Source organism: Heteronotia binoei, chromosome 3 (genome assembly GCF_032191835.1).
Source record: "Heteronotia binoei isolate CCM8104 ecotype False Entrance Well chromosome 3, APGP_CSIRO_Hbin_v1, whole genome shotgun sequence".
In the NCBI taxonomy this organism is placed as follows: Eukaryota; Metazoa; Chordata; class Lepidosauria; order Squamata; family Gekkonidae; genus Heteronotia; species Heteronotia binoei.
The window spans coordinates 169,192,608-169,215,348 of NC_083225.1; the positions used below are offsets into that span (position 1 = coordinate 169,192,608).

Here is a 22,741-nt window from a genome sequence, read left to right on the forward strand (position 1 = left end):
CAGTCAACAGATGTAAGGTAACATTCCTACAATACAAGAAGAACATTGTGCCATGTGATCCTATCCTGGCACTGGAACCAGTACAATTATTTGCTGGTCTAGCAAACCATTTCTTCTGCATAAGTCAATGGTCCAGTTCAGCTATAAGACTGCCTCATCACCAAACCAAATATGATGATCAGCAGTGTCCTGTGTGTTCTCACACTCCTTCCCATGCCTCCTCTCCCCCGTTCTCTTTAAATTTTGGAGGTCAACATGGGTTTGCATTACCTCTACACCAAATTGTTTGTTAATGGTGTGTGTGTGTGTGCATGTAAAGTGCCATCAAGCTGCAACCAACTTATGGCAACCCCAGCAAGGGGCTTTCATGGCAAGTGAGCAGCAGAGGTGGTCTCCCATTTCCTTCCTCTGGAATCTTCCTTGGAGGTCTCCCATCTAAGTACTAACCAGGACTGACCCTGCTTAGTTTCCAAAATCTGACAAGATTGGGCTATACCATGCCACTTTTCCTCCCTTTGTTAATGACAGTTTAAGGCTCTGGTCAGCAAAAGGCTTATAAAATAGAAACTGGTACTATCATTAATGAAAACTTCAGTCCCGTCATAACACTAACCACCAGATCTATCCAAATCTAAAAGGAAGAATGCAAAAGATATCTTTATAAAAGGAAGGATAGGAAGGAACACACAAGAGCACAAGATTGCTCCTGACAGCAAACCACGATGATTAGGCAGAATTTTGATTGAACCAGGACCACAGAAGTAAGCTGGTTTGGGCCAAAATACTCTAGCTCCACTGTGTTGCAGAGCAGATTCTCCTGCAGTACTTTGAAGTAAACATGAAAATATTGGATTATGAAGGGCAGTGACTGATGTCTAGCTACTTTTGCCCAGTTGGTATTTGCAGCTAACTGTGAACTCAGGAAAGGTCAGAGATTGTCAAGTTCTAAGGAAAGCATTTGGCAGGAGGTGGGTGGGGTGCTGTCTTCCATGGCAACTTTAAGACTGCTTTTTCACCAAGAGTTCTGCAATAGAATATGTAGGGCTGGGTCACAGGATACAGGTACATTTGAAGGCCAAAGTACTTTTTGTCCCACCTCAATTGCCTCATAAGCTATCCAACTTTTCTAAAGTCTTCATTCAACTAAAACTTTCACAGTTTGAACTGTATACAGAAATTCATCAATAAATCTTATGTCCTATTTGGTTTTGTTTTGTTTTTGTTTTTTAAAAGAAATTGCATAAAAATGGTCCTCTGGAAGGAAAAAGAGAAGAATCCAAGTGTAATTAATTAATTATCACATGGCAGTGAGTGTAGTATAGCCAGTGAATCTGAAGATTATCTGGGAGCCTGAAACTCTAGCTCTTTTTGTGATGAGCTAGGTTTATTTTGGAGAGAAGTGTGACTGACCCAAGGTCACACAGTTGGCTTCATGTGAAGGAATGGGAAATCAAACTCTGTTCTCCAGATTTGAGTCCGCTGCAGTAAAACTCAAAAAGCACTAATTACGAACAAACATTTCTGCACAAGGCATGCAAATATTTATACCATACCATATACTTCTAGTTTTATGTTCTGAAAGTGGATTTTAGTATACTCTAACAATTAAAACTGTGTATAATCCATATTTACATCCATCTTTTTCCTACTGAACACTTTTCATGCAAGAAAATATTCAGTGCAAGAGCAAAACCACTACACTTGTTGGGTGGGGGAGAGAGGAAGAAAAAGGAAAAAGAAAAGCCTAACACATAACAGGAGGAAATGAGAACCAAACTAACATAAATCATGTCAACTTTATTGAACCACAACAGAATCTATATGCTAAAATGACCTGTTTTTTGCTTACGAATGCCTGGCATGTAAGGAAAAAAACCCTAAGGTTTGGAGCCTGTTCAAAGCAAAACAAATAGAAACTATCCTAAGATATGTATAAAGCTGAACAATAATAGATCCGGGTCTGCAAGCATTCTTAATCGAATATTGCAACACCAGAGAAGCAGCCAATGTAGCCTACCAAAAAGAGAAAAATAAAGAAAATCCAGTTGATACTGCACACCTTGACTACATCCTTCCTGATTATGGTACTTCGTTTTTCTACATGGAACTTTCAGACTCCTTGTTCATTAAACCCTAACCCCCAGCATGGTCCAGATACTGCAGCTTCAAAAAGTAACCTATGCAGTGAAAAGAAATGTGAAAATAAAGCGAATCAATCATGTCTTAAATCTTTATGCTTGACCTGACATGAATATTCATTTTTGTCCAGTAGCTGAAAGGTTTTTGCACTGTGTTATTTTGGGTCACACACGCACTTGTGCTCTAAGTAAAATTCTTCTGAATTTTCCCTTCCTTCATCACCCTAAAACTACCATGAGGCTGAAATCCTGAAATCACTTTTCTTGGAATAAACTCCACTAAATAAAAGGGGACTCAGTTCTGAGTAAACTTACTTTGGAGAGCTCCTAAAATTAGGTTAGATTGTCTTGTCACAATATTAGTTTCTGCATTTTTTTTTTCACAGTGATCTTTAGTTATGTTAGAACATCACACACATCTGTGCTTTGGAAACCTCTCTCAACCCAGCAAATGCAATCACATGGAAACCAATGTCCTCCAGCTATCAGACAATTGATTTTTGCAGGATTCTGCTCATGTGTAGCTGTAGGGACATGGGATATGTTCATTTGTCAGTCAGTTCACTTATGCTTCACTAGCAGAGAGCATGTTTTTACATTTTCCAGTACTAAATATTTTACCATCACCCCCAAAACTCTCCCTTAAGAAACTACACAAAAAAGCCACAATTCAACCAAAGTTAATCACTTTCAACTCAACCCATTTGAACAGGGGTGAAGTCCATGTTAGTATCTCCACCATTAAAATAAAGGGATAACCTTGTATACAACTTTGGGGTAAAAAGATGAATTAAATGTATTCTGACATGTTAACTTATAAGTTAAGATGTTTTGTTGTACAGTATTTAAATATCTTTTCTCTCAAGATTATGCCATATATGACTCATAGTGTTGCCCTCTATGGATTATTAAAAATGATGCAACCACAATTGATTGGAACTGTTCTTTAAAAGATGGCAAAAACAGAGCCCACATATCAGAAAAGCAAGGGAAAAGAGAGCAAGGTGGGCTGCTGTGGTAGTGTGTAGTAACAGAACAAAATTCAAGTCCAGAAGCACCTTAAAGACCAATAACATTTTTCTAGGGTATAAGCTTTTGTGAATCAAAGCTCCCTTTTTCAGAAAGGGAAAACAGAAAGGATTACTAACAGCTTAGGTTATATACCATAGGAAGTTACTGTATAGTATATAATCTTTGAATCAGAGTTCCGCTTGCTCTTTGCATATACATTCTTTCACATGTACTGATAGACAAAATACCTCATGATTGGCCTAAATGCTGTATTACATGGAATTCACTGCTGTAGAATGTAATTTCTAAAATGATGGCAAACTAGGTGCAAATCCAGGTTTTCAAACAATTTGGATGAAACTACCTGAAAACTGTAAGCATGCTGCGCTATTAACTCCAGTTGGGAAATATATGGTTAATGATTGAAAACACACAAGGAAGAGTCAACACATGTCAACTAAACACACCTTTGCAGACTGTTTTCCTTTTATAATCTCCTTCCATCAATGTTACCAAAATATAGTACCAGAATAGACACTTATACAGCATATATCATTTGCATAAAATATCTTGGGAAGACAGCGTACTTTCTGAATTCCAAAGATTTCCTTGTTAAACAAGGTGGCAAGGTCATGTAAAACTTAAGGGAATCACTCCAGTTCCACCTGACTTCTGCCCTGCAGTTCTTTTGAAACAAGTTAATGAAAATTCCATGCATATTGACATTTAGATGTAAAACAGACATGAATGCAAGAAATCTGGGTTACCAAGAAATCCAGCATAAGTTTTTAACAGTAGATACTAGCAGGATCTTCTGCAACATATTTTTTTTTACTTTCAGATTTCTGAAAGCAATGCTGTTTTACATATCCTTGTTAGAGTTAAAACATTAATTCTCCAATAAAGGGGAAAACAGAGGTGGAATGGTAATGATTGGGGTTTTTTTCCTCCAGAATGTGGAAGTCAATTCTAAGTGAAATAGGGATTCCACTGTGATAGGAGCTCTCCAGTGCCTGAAGCACTTTATGTCTGCTGAAGCCGGCTTCACAGAAGCAGATATATGAATTACATGCCTTTCTACTCTCAAGTTCGCATGCATCTTGCTTAGTATTTTGGCAGGTTGGGATTACATGGAATTCACTGCTGATCAGATAGGATTCTCTTCTTTTTTTTAAAAAAAACAGGGTCACATTTTGAGAAAGAACTTCTGTTCTAAAAAAATGAGTGTGTACACACATTGGTCTGTATGCCGTTCCAGTTGGGGTGGTACGTGCAGTCAAGCAGATAAGATACTAAGTTGACTTGGCACCAATGTATGGATGCATGGAGACATATCCACAGAATGTATGCATTATGAGATAATAACAGACATTTACAACCCAGAATATAGGAGCGGGGCAGCCTCAAGTGACATCACCAGATCAACTGCAGTGTCAAGCCACGCCAATATATTATCCCGCACGCCACTGCTTTCAAAGCCTCTTTTTCTGCTCTAGCCATTAGAAAGCACTTGTGACTGCAAATACAAGGGGATCTTTCCAAACACAGACAAGGCATGCCATATCCTGTTGGCAAACAGGAGCTATTGGGAGGGTTGCTCACTTGATCAAGACATTCATATTTTTTTTCAACTACAAAATGCATCTCCATAGAAACCAGGAAGCAAGAAACTACAGTAATAACACTAAAGTAAATGCCGTATCCAGTTAGTCATTACAAGACAGCCTAAGGGATTCCACCAAGGAAAGAAACTAACTAGGGCTACATTCAAAGCATGTAGACTTAAATAGTTGAAAGCAATTTTTTCTGAAGGAATGTAATGAAACATTTTCATCTTCATTTCACTATCACTTGATCATAACTTTAGATAAATTACATTTTTTTTTTGTTTCTTACTTACAGGCATTTGTTACAGCGAAGCTGTTTGCTGTTTCAATGTTGTCTACGTGAGGAACCAAATTAAAAGGTGCTTCAGATGCATTGGGGCTGGTGTTGTGAAGAAAAATTGCTAGTCGAAAAGCAGTATATTCCTGATCTGTGTTTCTGATGAAGAGGCCACCTACCAATAAATAAACGATTGCAGAAGAGAAAGAGTGTCACCATTGATTATTTCTACCCCCAGCCACCGGAGTAGTGCAAACAGCTTTCTTAGGGTCCCTTTAATAACAATTACTCATTGATGTACCTGCAGACTTTTAGACTCAGGGCTTCTGTGAAAAGTGAGGCTGTCAAGCTGTCCTATTTTCTGCTCCCCTCCCCCTATATATCGCTAGATCTGCTCGGAGGAGAGCGACCTTTGAAACCATTTTGCTCCTGTCTCTGTAACAAGAACCACTGCTAAATTGGCCCTCCCTCTCCCTGCCATTAAGTGGCGGGTAGATTAAAGAGAACCGGGTGCTCTCTGTGGAAACACACAAATGAGGTGTGGAGACCACACCATTCCGCACTCTCACACTTTCCCCCCTTTTCCCGTCCGGGCATCCACCTGAAATACAGGTTGGGGAAAAGAAACAAACCAGCCAAGAACACACTTGAACTTTGTCCCTCCGCAGCCCATCTCAGCAGACAGGCAGGCGGGGAGCTCAGCCTTCCTAAGAAGCATCTTTCGGAGGGCATGAGAAATGATGCAGTGGTGGAGCTGGAAGTCATTCAAGAACTGCGTCCCATCCAAAGCGGGAGAAGCAGAAGGCAAGCAAGGGAAAGGGGGGGGGGGGGCAACAAGCCTTCAAGGGAAAGGGGAGAGAGAGAGAGAGAGAGAGACGTGGAAAAAATGCCCAAGTTTCAAAGTAGTGACAGGCGAGGCTATAAAGCAGCAGCAGCAGCGCAAGCGACTCTTTCCCACCCCCCCCCCCTTCTACCCCCAGCCCCACAGGCGAATCGGCTACTGCAACGTGCAGGCTGTGCTAAACGGGGGGTTCACTGAAGCATCCTTCGCAAGAGATGCAGTTGACAGCGGGAGGGCAGCTTCCCAAGTTTGCCACCACGCTAGACACAACACGCACACACACACACACACAACACACCACCACGTCCCCCTGCCCTGCGGACCGCTGGAGGAGCTGTCGTCTCCCCGGCCCTGCCTGTGCCCGCAGAAGGGGGACGGCGGGGACTCCCTAAACCTAAACCCGCCTGTCCCGGTTTGACCTCCCTGGCGCCTCTCCGCCGCCCCCCTCGCCGCCCCACTCTTTCGCGCCCCCTCCCGCTGTCGTCTCAACCGCCGCCCCCCCCCCCTCTCCCGGCTCCCCCGCCAGCCCAATGCAGCGCTTACCTATTTGCACGCTGCTAGGAAAAGCGCCCATTGCGAGTCCCCAAAAGCCAGAAAACAACAAGAGAAGCTGTCTGCAAATAATCCTCATCTTCTTCTTTCTCTTTTTGCCTCCCCGGGTCTCTCCTCCTCGCGCTCTCTCCCTAGGTGTTGTTCAGAGAGGCATTGAGGACGTGGAGGAGGAGGTGGTGGTGGTGGCGAGGGGGGGGGGGGGCTGGACCCAAAAAAATGAGGGGGGAAGGGGGGGAAGGGGAAAAAAAATTAAAATGGGGCAGGGAAGAAAAGAGAAGAGGGTGGGTTTCGCTCCCCCTCCCTTCCCTTTCTCCCCCCCGTCTTCTTTCCCTCCCTCTTTGATTTATTTCTCTCCTTCTCTCTCTCTCTCTCCCCCTCCCGCCTGCCTTTCCTTCCCCTCAGCAAGCCATCCTGCTGAGGCGGATTTTTCCCGCAGTCTCCATAGCCCTGGCAGAGGTTTCTGTCCGGCAGCGAAATGTTTCACATGCAAAAGATGGTGGAGAGTTTGGTGGTGCTGGCGAGAGAGGAGTCTAGTGGCTGCGCTCAGAAATGAAGACATGCGCTATTCCTCCCGCCTTCCCTGCTCCAACCGCCCGCCCGCCCTCCCTTCTTCCCTTCCTTTCCCGCCCTGGCGTCCCCTCAGCAGGCTCACAGCACACACGCCGACGGGAACGGCCGCGTAGCTTTTCTTCCCCCCCCCCCCCCGCACCCCATGCTTTGGACACCTCTCCTTCACACAGCACAAAGGGAGGAAATCCCTCAAGTGGACGGGGCGGGGGGGGGGGTAGGCTGACCCCCGCCCCTCAAAAATTCAAGAGGGAGCCTTCGCTCCTCCTTGTATCACATATAGATTCTCTCACATACAACGCAAGCATTGTGCATTCTGGGTTCACGCATATACATCACACACACACCTGTATGTATGCCTAGGTACAAAGGGTAGATCCAAATAGGCAGCCTTGTTGGTCTGAAGTAGTAAAACAAAAGAGGAGTCAATTGCACCTTTAAGACCAACTCAGTTTTATCCAGAACTTAAGCTTTCGTGTGCATGCACACTTCTTCAGATGAGGAATGAGGTACAGTAAGCAGAGCCACATATAGCTGGTGGGGTTTGGAACGCCAAGTGGTACAAAGTTAAAAACCAATAGCAGAACAGTAAAATTAACAAATTCAGAAAACCTTTGATCTGGGTTGAATTCAACGCTAAACTTTGTTCAGTGGAGGCATAGGATAGGGGTAGGATCCACACCAGTGACTGCCTCAAGCTCATCCTGTGAACTTCCAAGGCAGACTGGGGATTCGAACCTCAGTCTTCCAGATTCTAGCTTAACCCTAACCGCTACAGTATGCTGCCACTGCGTTTCAGGAGATAACGAAACTGATGTGATGTGGCAATGGTTCATTCCACAAGTATATGGCTGATGTTGGATTACCACCAGGCCAAAGGTGGAGTGATGTGATGTGATGTTGTGTAGTAGTATAAGAACAAAGATTCTGAAAGTCACATGTTTAATTTTCTCTTCAGCCTTGAAAAAGGAAAATGCAGTTTGGGGCTGTATCAACAAAAGTATAGTGTCCAGATCACGTGAAGTGATGGTATCGCATTACTCTGCTCTGGTAAGACCTCACCTGGAGTATTGAGTTCAGTTTTGGGCACCACATTTTAAGAAGGATATAGACAAACTGGAATGTGTCCAGAGGAGGGTGACGAAGATGGTGAGAGGTCTGGAGACCCAAGTCCTATGAAGAAAGGTTGAAGGAGCTGGGTCTGTTTAGCTTTGCGAGGAGGCAGCTGAGAGGTGATATGATCACCACCTTCAAGTACTTGAAGGGCTGTCATATAGAGGATAGTGTGGAATTGTTTTCTTTGGCCCCAGAAGCTAGGACCAGAACCAATAGGTTGAAATTAAATCAAAAGAGTTTCCGGCTCAACATTAGGAAGAACTTCCTGACCTAGAGTGGTTCCTCAGGAGAACAGGCTTCCTCAGGAAGTGGTGGGCTCTCCTTCCTAGGAGGTTTTTAAACAGAGACTGGATGGTCATCTGACAGCAATGAAGATCCTGTGAATTTAGGGGGAGATATTTGTGAGTTTCCTGCATTGTGCAGGGGGTTGGACTAGATAACTCTGGAGGTCCCTTCCAACTCTATGCTTCTATGTACTCTTGTTTTCCTTCCATCATCACAGCTGACTTATGGCAAGGCAACCCTATGGGGTTTTCAAGGTAAGAGATTTCAGAGGTGGCTTGCCATTGCCTGCTTCCAAATAGTGACTCTGGTATTCCTTGATTGGTTGCCTGCCCATCCAAACACTTACCAGGACCAACTCTACTTAGCTTCTGAGCTCTGATGAGATCCAGCTAGTCTATATGTGAACTCATTAATCAACCGACTGCCAGATACATGGCCCTTAATACATGTTGATAGTAACACTGGCCTACCTTACCGGAATACTGTTAAGGAAATATGAAAACTGCTATATGATTGCTAGGGGTTATATGCAAAGTGCTATATGATTGCTTGGGGGGCGGGGGTGGGTGGGATCCCTCTGAGTATCCTACCCCCCCCCCAGGGAAAGTGTATGCGCAATACAAAGCCTCTCCTCTCCCGGTGTAGTGAACGCCGCGTGGTCACTGTCTGTCTATGCCTGGCAGATGGTCACTGCAATGGCCTCTCCTGCATTACTGCATCCGTAGCAACACCTTCTCGCTGGTCCCCCCCGTTTTTCACAGAGTTTGCTACGTCATGGTGCGACCAAATTGTCCGGCGGTATAACCGGATGGGCAGGCTGGGCCCACCAACCTCGCCAGCCTAAGAGAAGGAAAACTCTAACATCAAACCCGGGCAGATAGAGCTCGTTAATGTAACACCTACCACCTGGAGGTCTCGCTGCCGGCGTCCCGGCTTACTGGGCCATGGCAGATGACCCCCAGGTGAAAGGGTGGAGCCAGTACCGCGCACACTGCGCTTCACCTAAAAAATTCCTCTGCGCAGGCCTGAAGGGCATATCCACATACACAACCCACAACGCATCAAGTCCTGCAGCGATGGGCAAGGGGCGAAACGGCAGGTGGAAGGTGCCACTGGAAGCCGCAGTCCCAATCCTGCCTGTAGGCGGTTCAGGGTATTGGTCGCCTGATGCTAACCCGGAGATGAAAGCATTTTTCGGCAGCACCCTGAACGACCAAGCAGCCTTATCTAGGGACAGCACTGCTTGCTCCACACGGAGAGGGGCCTAGAAAAGGTGGCCTAAACAAAGCTCGTCTCCTCCACCCCAGTTGGCTAGCCACGGTCAACGGGCATCCTTACTTGTGGTCAAAAAATAACAACAAAGAAAAGGCATGCACCTGCCTCACAAAGTGTGCAAAGACTAAAGCTTGCGTGTTGGAACATCAGAACCATGCTTGACACAGTAGACAGTGGTCGCCCTGAACGACGCTCTGCTCTAGTTGCCCACGAACTTCTCAGGTTGAATATCGACATAGCAGCTCTCAGTGAGGTCCGTTTCCCTGAGGAAGGTAGTCTTCAAGAACACGGTGCTGGCTATACCCTCTACTGGTCGGGTAAGTCAAAGGCTGAGAGCCGCCTTTCTGGCGTTGGCTTCATGGTCAGGAACTCCATTGCCTCCAAACTCGAAAACCTGCCAACAGGTCACTCAGATCGCATCATGTCCATGCGCCTCCCACTTCAAAACAAGCAGCATGCAACACTCTTCAGTGTGTATGCCCCAACCCTTCAAGCAGATCCTGCAGAAAAGAACAAGTTCTGATCTACACAACCTCGTACGGAAGACCCCTATAGAGGACAAGGTGATCATCCTTGGCGACTTCAATGCCAGAGTAGGTAAAGACTCGGAAGCCTGGAAAGGAGTACTTGGCAAACACGGCATTGGCAACTGCAATGATAACGGGCACCTCCTGCTAGAATTCTGCATGGAGCACCAGCTCACCATCACCAACACTATCTTCCAGCAGAAGAACAGTCTGAAGACAACCTGGATGCACCCACAGTCCAAGCACTGGCACCTTATCGACTACATTCTGGTGCGCCAGCGAGACCTTCGAGATGTCTTACACACCCGAGTAATGCCCAGTGCAGAATGTCATACGGATCATCGTCTTGTACGCTGCAATCTCCGTCTTCACTTTAAACCCACACCCAGGAGAGGAGGTATCCCTCGGAGGAAGTTTCAGGTTGGCAGTCTCCAGTCAGCCGAAGTTAAAGCTGCCTTCCAGGCAAAACTCCAGTCAAGAATTGAGGACCCCAGTTGCCCCACAGACCCTTCTCCAGAAGCACTCTGGGAACACCTAAAAACTACCGTCCTGCAGATCTCTGAAGAAGTCCTCGGGTTATCCACAAGGAAGAACAAGGACTGGTTTGATGAGAACAATCAAGAGATCCAAGATTTACTGGCGAAAAAGAGATCTGCCTACCAAGCACATCTTGCTCAGCCCTCCTGTCCTGGGAAAAAAGCAATCTTTTGCGCTGCATGTAGCAACCTACAGCGCAAGCTTCGAGACATTCAGAACGATTGGTGGACCAAGCTTGCAGAGAGAACCCAGCTGTGTGCAGACACTGGTGATTTAAGAGGGTTCTACGAAGCCCTGAAGGCAGTATATGGTCCATCATATCAGGCTCAGAGTCCCTTGCGTAGTGCAGACGGCCAAGTGCTCCTCACAGACAAGGCATCCATACTGAACCGGTGGTCAGAGTATTTTCAGGTTCTCTTCAGTGCCAACCACGTAGTTCAAGATTCAGCAATCCACCTCACCCCACTTCAACCAGTGAAAACAGAGTTGGATGAGATCCCCACCCTAGAAGAGACTGTTAAAGCCATCAAGCAACTGAAAAGTGGCAAGGCAGCAGGAGTTAATGGAATTCCACCAGAGATCTGGAAGCATGGGGGCACAGTACTACATAGCTCACTTCACAAAGTACTTGTCACCTGCTGGGAACAAGGCAAACTACCACAGGACTTTCGCGATGCAATCATCATCACCCTATACAAGAACAAAGGGGAAAAGTCAGACTGCTCCAACTACCGGGGGATAACCCTGCTCTCCATCGCAGGCAAAATCCTTGCCAGAATACTCCTGAACAGACTGGTGCCCACCATTGCAGAAGAACTCCTCCCAGAGAGCCAGTGCGGCTTCAGAGCTAACATGAGCACCACCGACATGGTATTTGTTCTCAGGCAGCTCCAAGAGAAATGCAGGGAACAGAACAAGGCTCTGTATGTGACTTTTGTCGACCTTACCAAAGCCTTCGATACCGTTAGCAGGAAAGGCCTGTGGCAAATCTTGGAACGTTTAGGATGTCCCCCAAGGTTCCTCAGCATGATCATCCAGCTACACGAAGACCAGCAAGGCCAAGTCAGACACTGCAACGACCTCTCGGAGCCCTTCCCAATAGGCACAGGTGTAAAGCAAGGCTGCGTTCTCGCGCCAACTCTCTTTACGATCTTCTTTAGCATGATGCTTCAAAGAGCTGCAGTAGATCTAGATGATGACGATGGTGTCTACATCCGCTATCGCACCGATGGCAGCCTGTTCAACCTGAGGCGACTAAAGGCCCACTCCAAGACGATGGAAAAACTCATCCGAGAGCTACTGTTTGCTGATGATGCTGCACTCGTCTCCCACTCGGTATCAGCTCTGCAGCATATGACGTCCTGCTTTGCAGAGGCTGCCAAGCTATTCGGCCTAGAAGTTAGTCTGAAGAAGACAGAAGTTCTCCAGCAGCCTGCACCCCAGGAAGATTATCACCCTCCCTGCATCACTGTGGGTGAATCAGTTCTGAAAACAGTCCAGCAATTCAGCTACCTGGGGTGCATCATCTCCTCAGATACCAAGATCGATAAGGAGATTGACAACAGGCTGGCAAAGGCAAACCGTGCATTTGGCCGACTGCACAAAAGAGTGTGGAGCAACAAGCATCTGAAAAAAGGCACAATGATCAATGTTTACAAAGCGGTTGTGATGACAACCCTCATCTACGGCTCCGAATCATGGGTTTTATACCGTCATCACCTGCGACTCCTCGAGCGCTTTCATCAGCGCTGCCTTCGCACCATCCTCAACATCCACAGGAGTGAGTTTGTGACCAACACTGAAGTCCTCAAGCGGGCGGAGGTTACCAGTATCGAGGCACTGCTGCTGAAGACGCAGCTGCGCTGGGCAGGGCATATTTCTAGGATGGAAAACCACCGCCTTCCCAAGATTGCCCTGTATGGCGAACTCTCCACCGGCCATCAAAATAGAGGGGCACCAAAGAAGAGGTACAAGGACTCCTTGAAGAAATCCCTTGGCACCTGTCGCATCAACCATCACCAGTGGTCTGACCTAGCCTCAGATCGCAAAGCATGGAGACACACCATCCACCAGGCTGTCTCTTCCTTTGAGAACGCACACATAGCTGGTCTTGAGGACAAAAGGAGATTGAGGAAGAATCGCACTGCTACAGCACCAATCCTAAATCAGACTTTTCCCTGCAGCCACTGTGGCCGGACCTGCCTGTCCCGCATTGGTCTTGTCAGCCACCAGCGAGCCTGCAGCAGACGTGGACTATTGCACCCTTCTTGAATCTTCGTTCGCGAAGCCAAGCCGAGATATGATTGCTAGGTGTTATTATAAATTATTAGAAATACATTTTTTTTAAAAAAAATCAAATATTCTAGTACCTTGAATAAAATTTCTTTGGAACATGTTCAAAAATAAACTAGAAACATTAAAGGAACCTGTGTATCAAGCGCCAATATTTCTCAATAAGCAGTCTTTTGTTTTAAATCAAAGCTGTTTTATTGTTAGAAATTCAGAAGCTGTACCAAGGACACAGACCTTGGGAGTAATGACGTATACAGGGTTACACAGTTGCTATATAGGATATCTTCAAAGGTTACATTACAGATGCATACTTGAGTCACGGGTTCAAAGGTTGCTAAACACTATCTTTTTATTACTAAGGAATTTAGGCTATTAAAAAACATCTCCCTTTCTCACACTTCCCTAGCAGAAGATAAGAGTTGTCTGTGTGAACCTGTGGGAGAGGCGACTTGAAAGTGGTACAAGCCAGACTGTAGCATAAACATCCTTGAGCCAAATGGATTTATTACTTGCCCAATGGCTGTAAATAAGGGGGGAACAGTAGAGAGCTGGTGACCTGCTCTTTGTCTAAGAAACAATTATGTTGCAGAAATAAGCGTGCTTGACATACTGCCCCCCCTAACCCCTTCTCCGGGGTTTTGAAGGATATTTAGCATAGAATTGTTTAATCAGCGTTGGTGCTCTCACATTTGAGCTAATTACCCACTCATCATGTGCTGTTGGGAAATGTTTCCATCTAATCAGAAAATACAATACACTCCACTTCAGTTTAGCATCTAAGATTTCTTTTACTTCATGGTGATTCTGATCCCCCACTGGAATAGGCTCAGGAGCTTTGGGTCAGGGATGCCAAGGCGTGGCTCCAGGATCCCTCCGAAGTAAACTGCAGTGAAAGATGGGATGTATCTTACTAAACAGTTTGGATAATTCAAGTTCTACAGTCACTTTATTGATTACACGTTTAATATGGAATGGTCCCAAAAACTTGTATGCCAGTTTTTTAGAAGTTTGTGGTAGAGGCAAGTTTTTGGTAGATAGGAACACTGTATCTCCCACTTTAAAGTCCCAAGTGGGTGAATGATGCTTATCATAATGCTTTTTGTAGCTCTCTTTAGCTAATTCCAAATTTTCTTGGATGTTGTTCCAAGCTTTCCCCAACTTTCCCCACCATTGTTCAAAAGTTGATGGTATTTCAGGCATCGTTCCCCCGGTAGCTGTGGGAAAGGTTTCTCTTCATAACCATTCACTACTAGAAAGGGGGATGATTTAGTAGAGCTATATATGCTGTTATTATATTCATATTCTGCAAATGGAAACAACTCTGCTCAGTTGGATTGCTGATAGTTCACAAAACATCTTAAGTATTAGGGTTTGTAGAATCTTTCGGGCTCAAGTGCCGTGTTCTACTGGAGAAAGTTTTCCTTCCAGACGTTTCGTTCTCAGCTGCGGAGAACATCCTCAGTGGCGTTGCAGCCGGAGCAGGCGCTCTGACCTTCTTGGCTGCTGTGCATTGAGTGGGCTACTCCCCACTCAATGCACAGCAGCCAAGAAGGTTAGAGCGCCTGCTCCGGCTGCAACGCCATTGAGGATGTTCTCCGCAGCTGAGAACGAAACGTCTGGAAGGAAAACTTTCTCCAGTAGAACACGGCACTTGAGCCTGAAAGATTCTACAAACCCTAATGATGTTACCAGCCGTGAAAACCTGAAATCTTTGATCTTACGTATTGCTCCAGCAGCGCATTTACTCTTTCCATCTGTCTGTCAGTCTGGGGGGGGGGGGTGGTACACAGAGTTCAATCCCTGCTTGGTCCCAGGTAATTTACAAAACTCTCACCAGAAGTTGACAATGAACTGAACGCCTTTGTCACTAATTAACTTATCCAGAAACAAGTGTAGTTTCGCCACCTGTTGGAAGAATACTTGAGCTAGTCTTTTAGCTGTGGGTATTTGAGAGCATGGAATGAAGTGGGCTTGCTTAGAGAAAGCGTCCACTACTACAAGAATTACAGTCTTCCCCTGAGAGGGGGGAAGTTCTATGATAAAATCCAATGAGACTACCGACCACAGTCTGGTTGCAGTTTCTAGTGGTTGTAACAACCCTGGGGGCATCCCCCCCTTCTCTTAGCCATCAAGCATATTGGGCACGAAGCGACATAATTAGACATGTCTTTTTTCATAAACGGCCAACAAAATTGTCTATTCGCTAGATGGAGAGTTTTTTACATATCCGAAGTGCCCAGATAGCTTGCTGTCATGACACAATTGGAGCACTTCTTTTTGGAGGCTATCTGGTATGTAAAGTTTACTGTCCTTGTCCCAGAAACACCCCTCCCCTTTCTTTACCCCCTCGGGTATTGCATCTCCTTCCTTTTCCACTTCGGCAATCAGTCTTTCTTCCCCCCCACTTTTCTTCCAATTTTTCACATTTTGCTTGTGAGCAGGTAGTTACTACTCCCCCCAATTGGCTGGGGGAGATGAGTAAATCAATCACCTCCTCCCTTTGGCTGTTATGCTGGGGGAGTCTGGATAATGCATCGCCAAGAAAATTCTTAGATCCTGGGATGTGCTTCAATTTAAAAACAATTTAGCAAAGAATCCTGCCTACCGTATCTGTTTCTCAGTCAGTTTCCTGCAACCAGTAAGGGCTTCCAGATTCTTATGGTCAGTCCATATTTCAAATGGGACCCTCACCCCTTCTAGCCTAGATCGCCATGTCTTTAGTGCGAATGTTACAGCAAAAGCCTCCTTGTCCCACACTGACCAAATTCTTCTAATCTTGAGAGAATTTTTTAGAGATGTAAGCGCACGGTTTTAGGGACCCCCCTCATCTGGTTGCATGAGAATTGCCCCCATAGCGACATCGCTGGTGTCGCATTGGACCACGAAGGGTTTTAATTCATTGGGGCGAATTAGGATGGGTTTGCTGGTGAACAACCTTTTTAACTTGTTGAAGGCTTCCTGACAATTTTCTGTCCAATTTAATTTTGCTCCTGGCTGCTTAGCTTCTGGACCTTTCCCTTTCGTTCTGAGAAGGTCTGTCAAGGGGAGCATGGTATGTGTGAATCCTTGTATAAAATTTTGATAAAAATTTGTGAATCCGATGAACGATTAGAGCTGTCTACGTGTCCTCAGCGGTTCCCAATCTAGTACTGCTTGTATTTTGGTGGGGTCCATTGCCAAACCCCTCCCTGACACTCTGTAACCTAAGTAATCCAATTCGGTCTTATGGAATTCACACTTGGATAGTTTTGCATACAGCTGATTTTCATAGAGGGTTGCTAAGACTTCCCTCACTAATTTCACACGGGAGGGGAGGTTGTTTGAATAAATAATTATATCATCCAGGTACACCACTACCCCTCAGTACAAATGTTTTACGTGTTAAACGTCGTCTTCCATTCATCCCCCTCTTTTATACTTACCCTGAAGTAAGCGTCTCTTAGATCCAGCTTGATGAAAATCTTTCCCTCCGACACGGTGCTTAATAAATCCTTTATTAGGGGTATGGGGTACACATTCAAGGTTGAAATCACATTGATCCCCCTAAAATCCATTCATAGCCTGAGCCCCCCGTCTTTCTTCTTCCTAAGCAGCGTGGGGGGCCATAGCCGGTCTGATGAACCCCCGCTTTAAGTTCTTGTCTAGGAACTTGTGAAGTTCTGCTTTTTCAGCCCACCCCATGGAGTATAGTTTAGCTCGAGGGAGGCTCTGCCTCGGAATCAATTCCATAGCATAGTCCGTATCTCGATGGGGGGGGGGGGAGCTTCTTGCTTCTTCTTCACTAAACACTTGTTTTAAGTCTCTGTACTCATGGGGAATTGATTTCACCTCTTCTATAGTGAGGCATAGTTTTTCATTTAGGGCGAGTGGTTCCGGACCCCACTCCACGTTCCATTGGTGGGGCTCACATCTCCCATCTCTAAAGTCTATGATTTGATCTCCCCATTTTATGTTGGACTTATGTTTGGCCAACCATCCCACTACCAGGACAATGTCAAATGACAAAGAAGGGGCCACAACATTCCCATTGACACCCCCTGGGTTTGTTCCGTACAGGGTGCCCCCTTCATCACTGTCCCATCCATTTGCTCAAATTGTATGCGGTGTGGGAGTGGACTCATAAGGAGTCCAAGAGCTTCTACTAGTTTGGGTGTGATTATGTCTCTGTTACACCCCGAATCTAGTAGTGCTCGGGCATGTATAAAACGTTTAAGTCTAGGGTTCGGTAAAGTCAGTGGGATGAAAAATAAGGTCCCAGTAATTCTCACCCTCAGCTGTACCATTAATTCCATGACCTACTGCTCAGCACCTCTCACTGCAGGTCACCCTCATTTCCCGTTGGCTCGCCTTCCCAGACGTCTTCTCCCAGCTCGTCAACAACAATGATTTCTTCCTCCCGTGGGGTTGCAGACGCTGAGCTGCCCTTAGCTGGTTCTTTCACTTGTCCCTCCGCATTTTTCGCCTTGGGTGCACTGGTCTTCAGAGTGAGGGGGGGCCTTGAGGCCGCTCGGGGCAGTTGGCCGCCATATGGTTGGGGTTGCCACACCGAAAGCAACATCTAAGGGAGGATAGTTTAGTGGTTCCCCCAGACTGACTTGCTTTCTGCCCTTCTGCTTTTGCCCCTGACTGAGACTCATGTCCCCCCTTACCCCCTTGCTGCTGTTGACACTGGAGAGCCACTCTCTTCATGGTGGTTTCCACCTCACCCGCCAGTTGCACCCACCCTACCAGTGTGGTAGGGTGAGCCTGTTGGAGGGCTCGATCCAGTACGCTGGCATTCAGGCCCCTCTGGAACTGCTCTATCTTCATCTGCTTGTTCCACCCTTGCAATTTGGCTGCGTTGGCTTGGAATTCGACGCATACTCTCTCACGGCTTTGGGGCCCTGTTGTAGGTCCCTCAGGGTGGCCAGTGCTTGGGTCTCTTGCAAAGGATCTTCATACTGCATCAGTAGGGCTCGTAGGAATGCCGCTACCGTGTCTAGTTCGGGGCTCCTGGTCTTGTACAAGCTTACGTACCATCTCTTGGTTGTCCCCTTCAGTTTCGAGCCTAAGTAATCCACTCTGCTAAATTCATCGGGGAAGGTGTGCCCCCAGTAGAACATAAAGCTATTGGCTCCTGGGGCTCCAATCAGTTGGGGTTATAAACAGTCACTGTATGTGCAGCGGAGACCCTTTCCCTGCCAGCCTCCTGGTGTCGAGTACGTGCCACGGAGGTTGTCTCGGGGCTGTGTCGGGTCCTTTATCTTTGCCAATTGGTCGTTCTGGGTTTTCAGGGGCTTCTTCTTTATCTGGAGCTCTGTCCGCCATTTGGGTAGAAAGTTTCCAAGTCAGTTATGTCCCCAAGTAGGATTACTCCCAAAATGTCAAGCACCAATATTTCTCAATAAGCAGTCTTTTGTTTTAAATCAAAGCTGTTTTGTTGTTAGAAATTCAGAAGCTGTACCAAGGACACAAGCCTTGGGAGTAATGATGTATACAGGGTTACACAGTTCCTATACAGGATATCTTCAAAGGTTACATTACAGATGCCTACTTGAGTCACGGGTTCAAAGGTTTCTAAACACTATCTTTTGGTACACCAGTTTGGTGTAGTGGTTAAGTGTGTGGACTCTTATCTGGGAGAACCGGGTTTGATTCCCCACTCCTCCACTTGCACCTGCTAGCATGGCCTTGGGTCAGCCATAGCTCTGGCAGAGGTTGTCCTTGAAAGGGCAACTGCTGTGAGAGCCCTCTCAGCCTCACCCACCTCACAGGGTGTCTGTTGTGGGGGAGGAAGGTAAAGGAGATTGTGAGCCGCTCTGAGACTCTTCGGAGTGGAGGGCGGGATATAAATCCAATATCTTCTTCTTCTTTTTATTACTAAGGAATCCCTTTCTCACACTTCCCTAGCAGAAGATAAGAGTTGTCTGTGTGAACCTGTGGGAGAGGCAACTTGAAAGTGGTACCAGCCAGGCTGTAGCATAAACATCCTTGGGCCAGATGGATTTATTACTTGCCCAATGGCTGTAAACAAGGGGGGAACAGTAGAGAGCTGGTGACCTGCTCTTTGTCTAAGAAACATTTATGTTACAGTAATAAGCGCACTTGACACTGTGTCCGCTAGGAAGTCCCTTAAAAAGAAGTGCAAACCCCCAATAAAATCCAAATGGCTTCCCCATAGTCATCCACCATACACAAACTTGTGTCTATTGCTTTCACATGACCACAAATGAAAGAAGCTCATAGAGAAATTCAGTTCAATCACAGAAGTGCAAATGGCACCTGTGATCTCCGCCCAGAGATGAAAATAGTCACATGAAGACCAAGATTCAGAAAAAAAGATTAATAATGTCTTCCCAAACTTACAAACCTACCTATGCTTCGGGGCTCAATTCTGGAACATGTGGAATTATACTTTAGATCAGAAGATAGAAGAGGCCTCCTAAATCCATCTAAATCAACACACAGTGATGCCCTTGGGAAGCCTAAAGGCAGCACATGAAATCTTCACCTGCAATTTGTCCCATTTCTCAAAAACATCATTTTGCTATTATGATGGTTCATGGCCTTTCTTGCATGAATATGTATCATTTTATTTTAAAGCCATTTAAGCTTTGAACTAGGTATTATTTTTTTCTAATGTGGTGTCTGAGCTCCCCTGCAACATGGGGAAGGGGCTTCAGCTTCAGCCTCTACCTATACCATTTTCCTGATCTGAAATAGCCTTCAGGGTGTTATTTGTTCCACTTTGGAGCTGCATGTGCAGTATCCAGTGAAGCCCCCTTCCTCCCTGAAACATGGCCCCAGTCCAAATTTGCAGGGAAAGTGAGTGGGGTCAAGAGACTCCAAAGCTATAGAAAAAAGTGATGGTCCAGGCTAGTCTGATATGATTAGATTTTGGAAGCTAAGCAGGGGTGACCCTGATTAGCAGTTGGATGGGAGACTGCCAAGGAAGTCCAGAGTTGCTACATAGAGTCAGAGCAAACCACCTCTGTTTCTTTCTTTTGCAAACCTTATGTGGTTGCCATAAGTCAGATGAGACTTGACAGCACTTTCCACCATTTTCTGTTCATACCTAAGCCAGCAACCATCAACACCACCATATCCTGTGGCAGCACATTCCATACATCAATTAGGGGTCAAGTGAATATGTATTTTTTTTCATCCTGTCTTTCTACCATTGGATGACCTCACCCAACTCTGCAACTGCCCACTTGTTCTCCAGTTCTAATACAATGGGTAAGGGAGAAAAATCTCCCATCTTGCAAAAATCTCCACTTGCTGAACATCATTTTACAGACCTCCCTCACATAAGTTAGTAGTCTCCAAATGCTTTAGCCTTTTGTTGTGGGGAAGATGCCCCATGAACATTGCATGCTGCATGTCTGGGATTAGAAGAGTTTACTTGCTAGAAGGCATGGTTTTAAGGTCACATTAGTACTTTACATTTTTAATCTTAAAAATTAAATAATGGTAGAATCAAAAATTTAATCCATATCATTCTGCTGCAGGAAATAATTGCCGATAAATAAAACAGTAAGAAATATAAGTACTGCAAAAAGACCACTGTGGATGTCCCTGTCACAGCTTCCTTTTCTTTATAGTCACATGAAAAAATGACTGGTATAGTGTGGAACAGCAGGATAGCAGGTGTAGAATTAGTATTACAAGTATAAACTATGTGCCAGAAGCCCTAGGTTCAAATGGTCATACCCTGGATTCAAATTATGTAATTATCTTAGCCTTGAACTCTGCTAGAGGAGCTGGGGCAAAATTACATGCTATACTGGCAGCATAGGGTTCCTAAACCACATCTGCTGGCCAGTACAAATACAGGAGTGCATTTTCACTGGCAGGTCAGTGAATGTTAAACATTAACACCCCCCCCCACACACACACACACTTTTTTTTGCATGATTATTTAGCACTCCCTATTTTTTCTATGCATCTTTAGAGTGTGGCTGCAAAGGGAGTATGTTAAAATTGAACAAACATACCTGTATGCACACACAAACTGCCCACCTGCCAATTATTCACTGCAAATTTGCTCCCTCCTGCATTTGCACATCAATAGAAATCCAGAGTTAGGAACTCCATGTTTCCTTCATAACAAGGCACTCTGCTTTGAGGACAAGACATCTTCTCGTCTCTTCTGTCTTCCCATATGTAACAAGAATAACAGTACTGACTTACTTACAGGGCCAGTGTAAGGATTATTAATATAGGAAGGCCTTGAATTATTGATTATCTTTCCTGCCTTTGCCGAAACTGTCTCCTCCTCATCTCTAATACTCACCATGAGCTTCTGACTTTTTTCTTATTACTGTTCATAGGATTTTAAACTTTATTTGGGCAGGAAACATTAGAGAAAGGGCACCACAGTAGGACCATTGCTAAGAAATATCCAACTTGAATAGTCCATATGGTTCATGCATTAAGCACACAAACACACACACACATTGCACTGTGTTCCATCAGTGTACACTATTAGGGCTTCTGTTATGGCTACTAGATAAGTTCATGAAAGGTAACGAACTAAAACTACTTGGAAACATACACATTCAACTAACTATTGCATGTAAGTTCCATGCAATAATTAGCTGGATGTGTATGTTTCCAAGTAGTTTTAGTTCGTTACCTTTCATGAACTTATCTAGAAGCCTTTTTAAAAAGCATTTATATTATTAGCCCTTACAGTTTCTGGTTGCAGGGGTTTCTGCAGATCATTGGGAAACTGCCTGAAAATCTGTTTCTTTGTTTTAATAAGCTTTCAGTTCTACTATCATGCAACAGGGTAAACAACTGCCCTATTTATTCCTTCATTCTGATTTTGGTTTTATTTATTTATATTAATATATATTTCACTGCAGAATTGTAAATTCTATTAATCATGGTTTACATGGGTTGTCAGTTTCCTCAGGAAGAATCCTAATTTCATGTTAGTCAACATGAAAGATGGTTCAGTGCCTCTTTGCTCTGTATCATTTCTAGTTTTCCTTTTCTATGGGGAGGCAGATTTTTTTTGTGGGGGAAGGAATGAAGCTGAGGAACAAATCCCTAAGAAACAAAAAAAACAAAGGAGAGTATTAGGCTACTTTACCATTTCTCTAATTGTTATCAATTCTACTACTGAATAATAAAACAGAATTAGTAGACTTTTAAAGAAGAACAAGCCCTGCAAAGGAAAAGGTCAGCACAGCTTCTACAAACAGACATCCCGCCTAATCATCTTTTTGGAAGTCATTGAGAGTATTAACTACTATGTGGATAAAGATGAGTTGGTAGACATGATATACTTTGTATACCTGGATTCTAAAAAGCTTTCAACAAAGTTCCTTACCAACAGTTCTTTGGAAAATGTAGCAATTATAGTGTAAGTAAATAAATCCTCTCCTAGGTAATCAACTGGTTAACCAGGGGCAAGAGGCTAGAAGAAAACAAATTGTTCTCTCAGTAGAGGGGATTAGGGAGCTGAGATCCTCAAGGATCTGTGTTACAAGTGGTACTATTTGAGTTAGTCATTGGCTCCCAGTGGAGTATTGGATCAAGTTCAAGGTGTTGGTACTACTCTTTAAGGCCTTTAATGGCCAGGGACCCATGTACCTCCGGGACCACCTTTTCTGGTACATCCCCAAAAGCCTTGTGCTCTGATGATCAACATCTGCTGGTGGTTCTTGGCCTGAGATACATCTGGCTGTCCTCTACCAGGGCTAGGGCTTTCTCTGCCTGGCTCCAAC

At 45.0% G+C, this 22,741-nt stretch overlaps 1 protein-coding gene across 8 annotated transcripts in view; it reads right to left on the reverse strand.

The window, feature by feature from the left end:
• GRIA4 (glutamate ionotropic receptor AMPA type subunit 4) overlaps positions 1 to 6,633 on the reverse strand; it is a 343,665-nt gene extending 337,032 nt beyond the window's left edge. For 6 of the 8 annotated variants that reach the window (XR_009555212.1, XR_009555213.1, XM_060234875.1 and 3 more), the window contains exons 1-2: positions 6,418 to 6,633; positions 5,050 to 5,208 (exon numbers count right to left, since the gene is read on the reverse strand). Coding sequence is in view for 6 of the 8 variants with exons in the window: in XM_060234875.1 (XP_060090858.1) it covers positions 5,050 to 5,208; positions 6,418 to 6,505 (247 nt within the window). In the remaining 2 variants the exon portion in view is untranslated. The remainder of the gene's footprint in view (positions 1 to 5,049; positions 5,209 to 6,417) is intronic. The other 2 variants (XM_060234877.1, XM_060234881.1) reach the window with 2 other exon arrangements.
• Between the last annotated feature and the right edge of the window lie 16,108 nt (positions 6,634 to 22,741).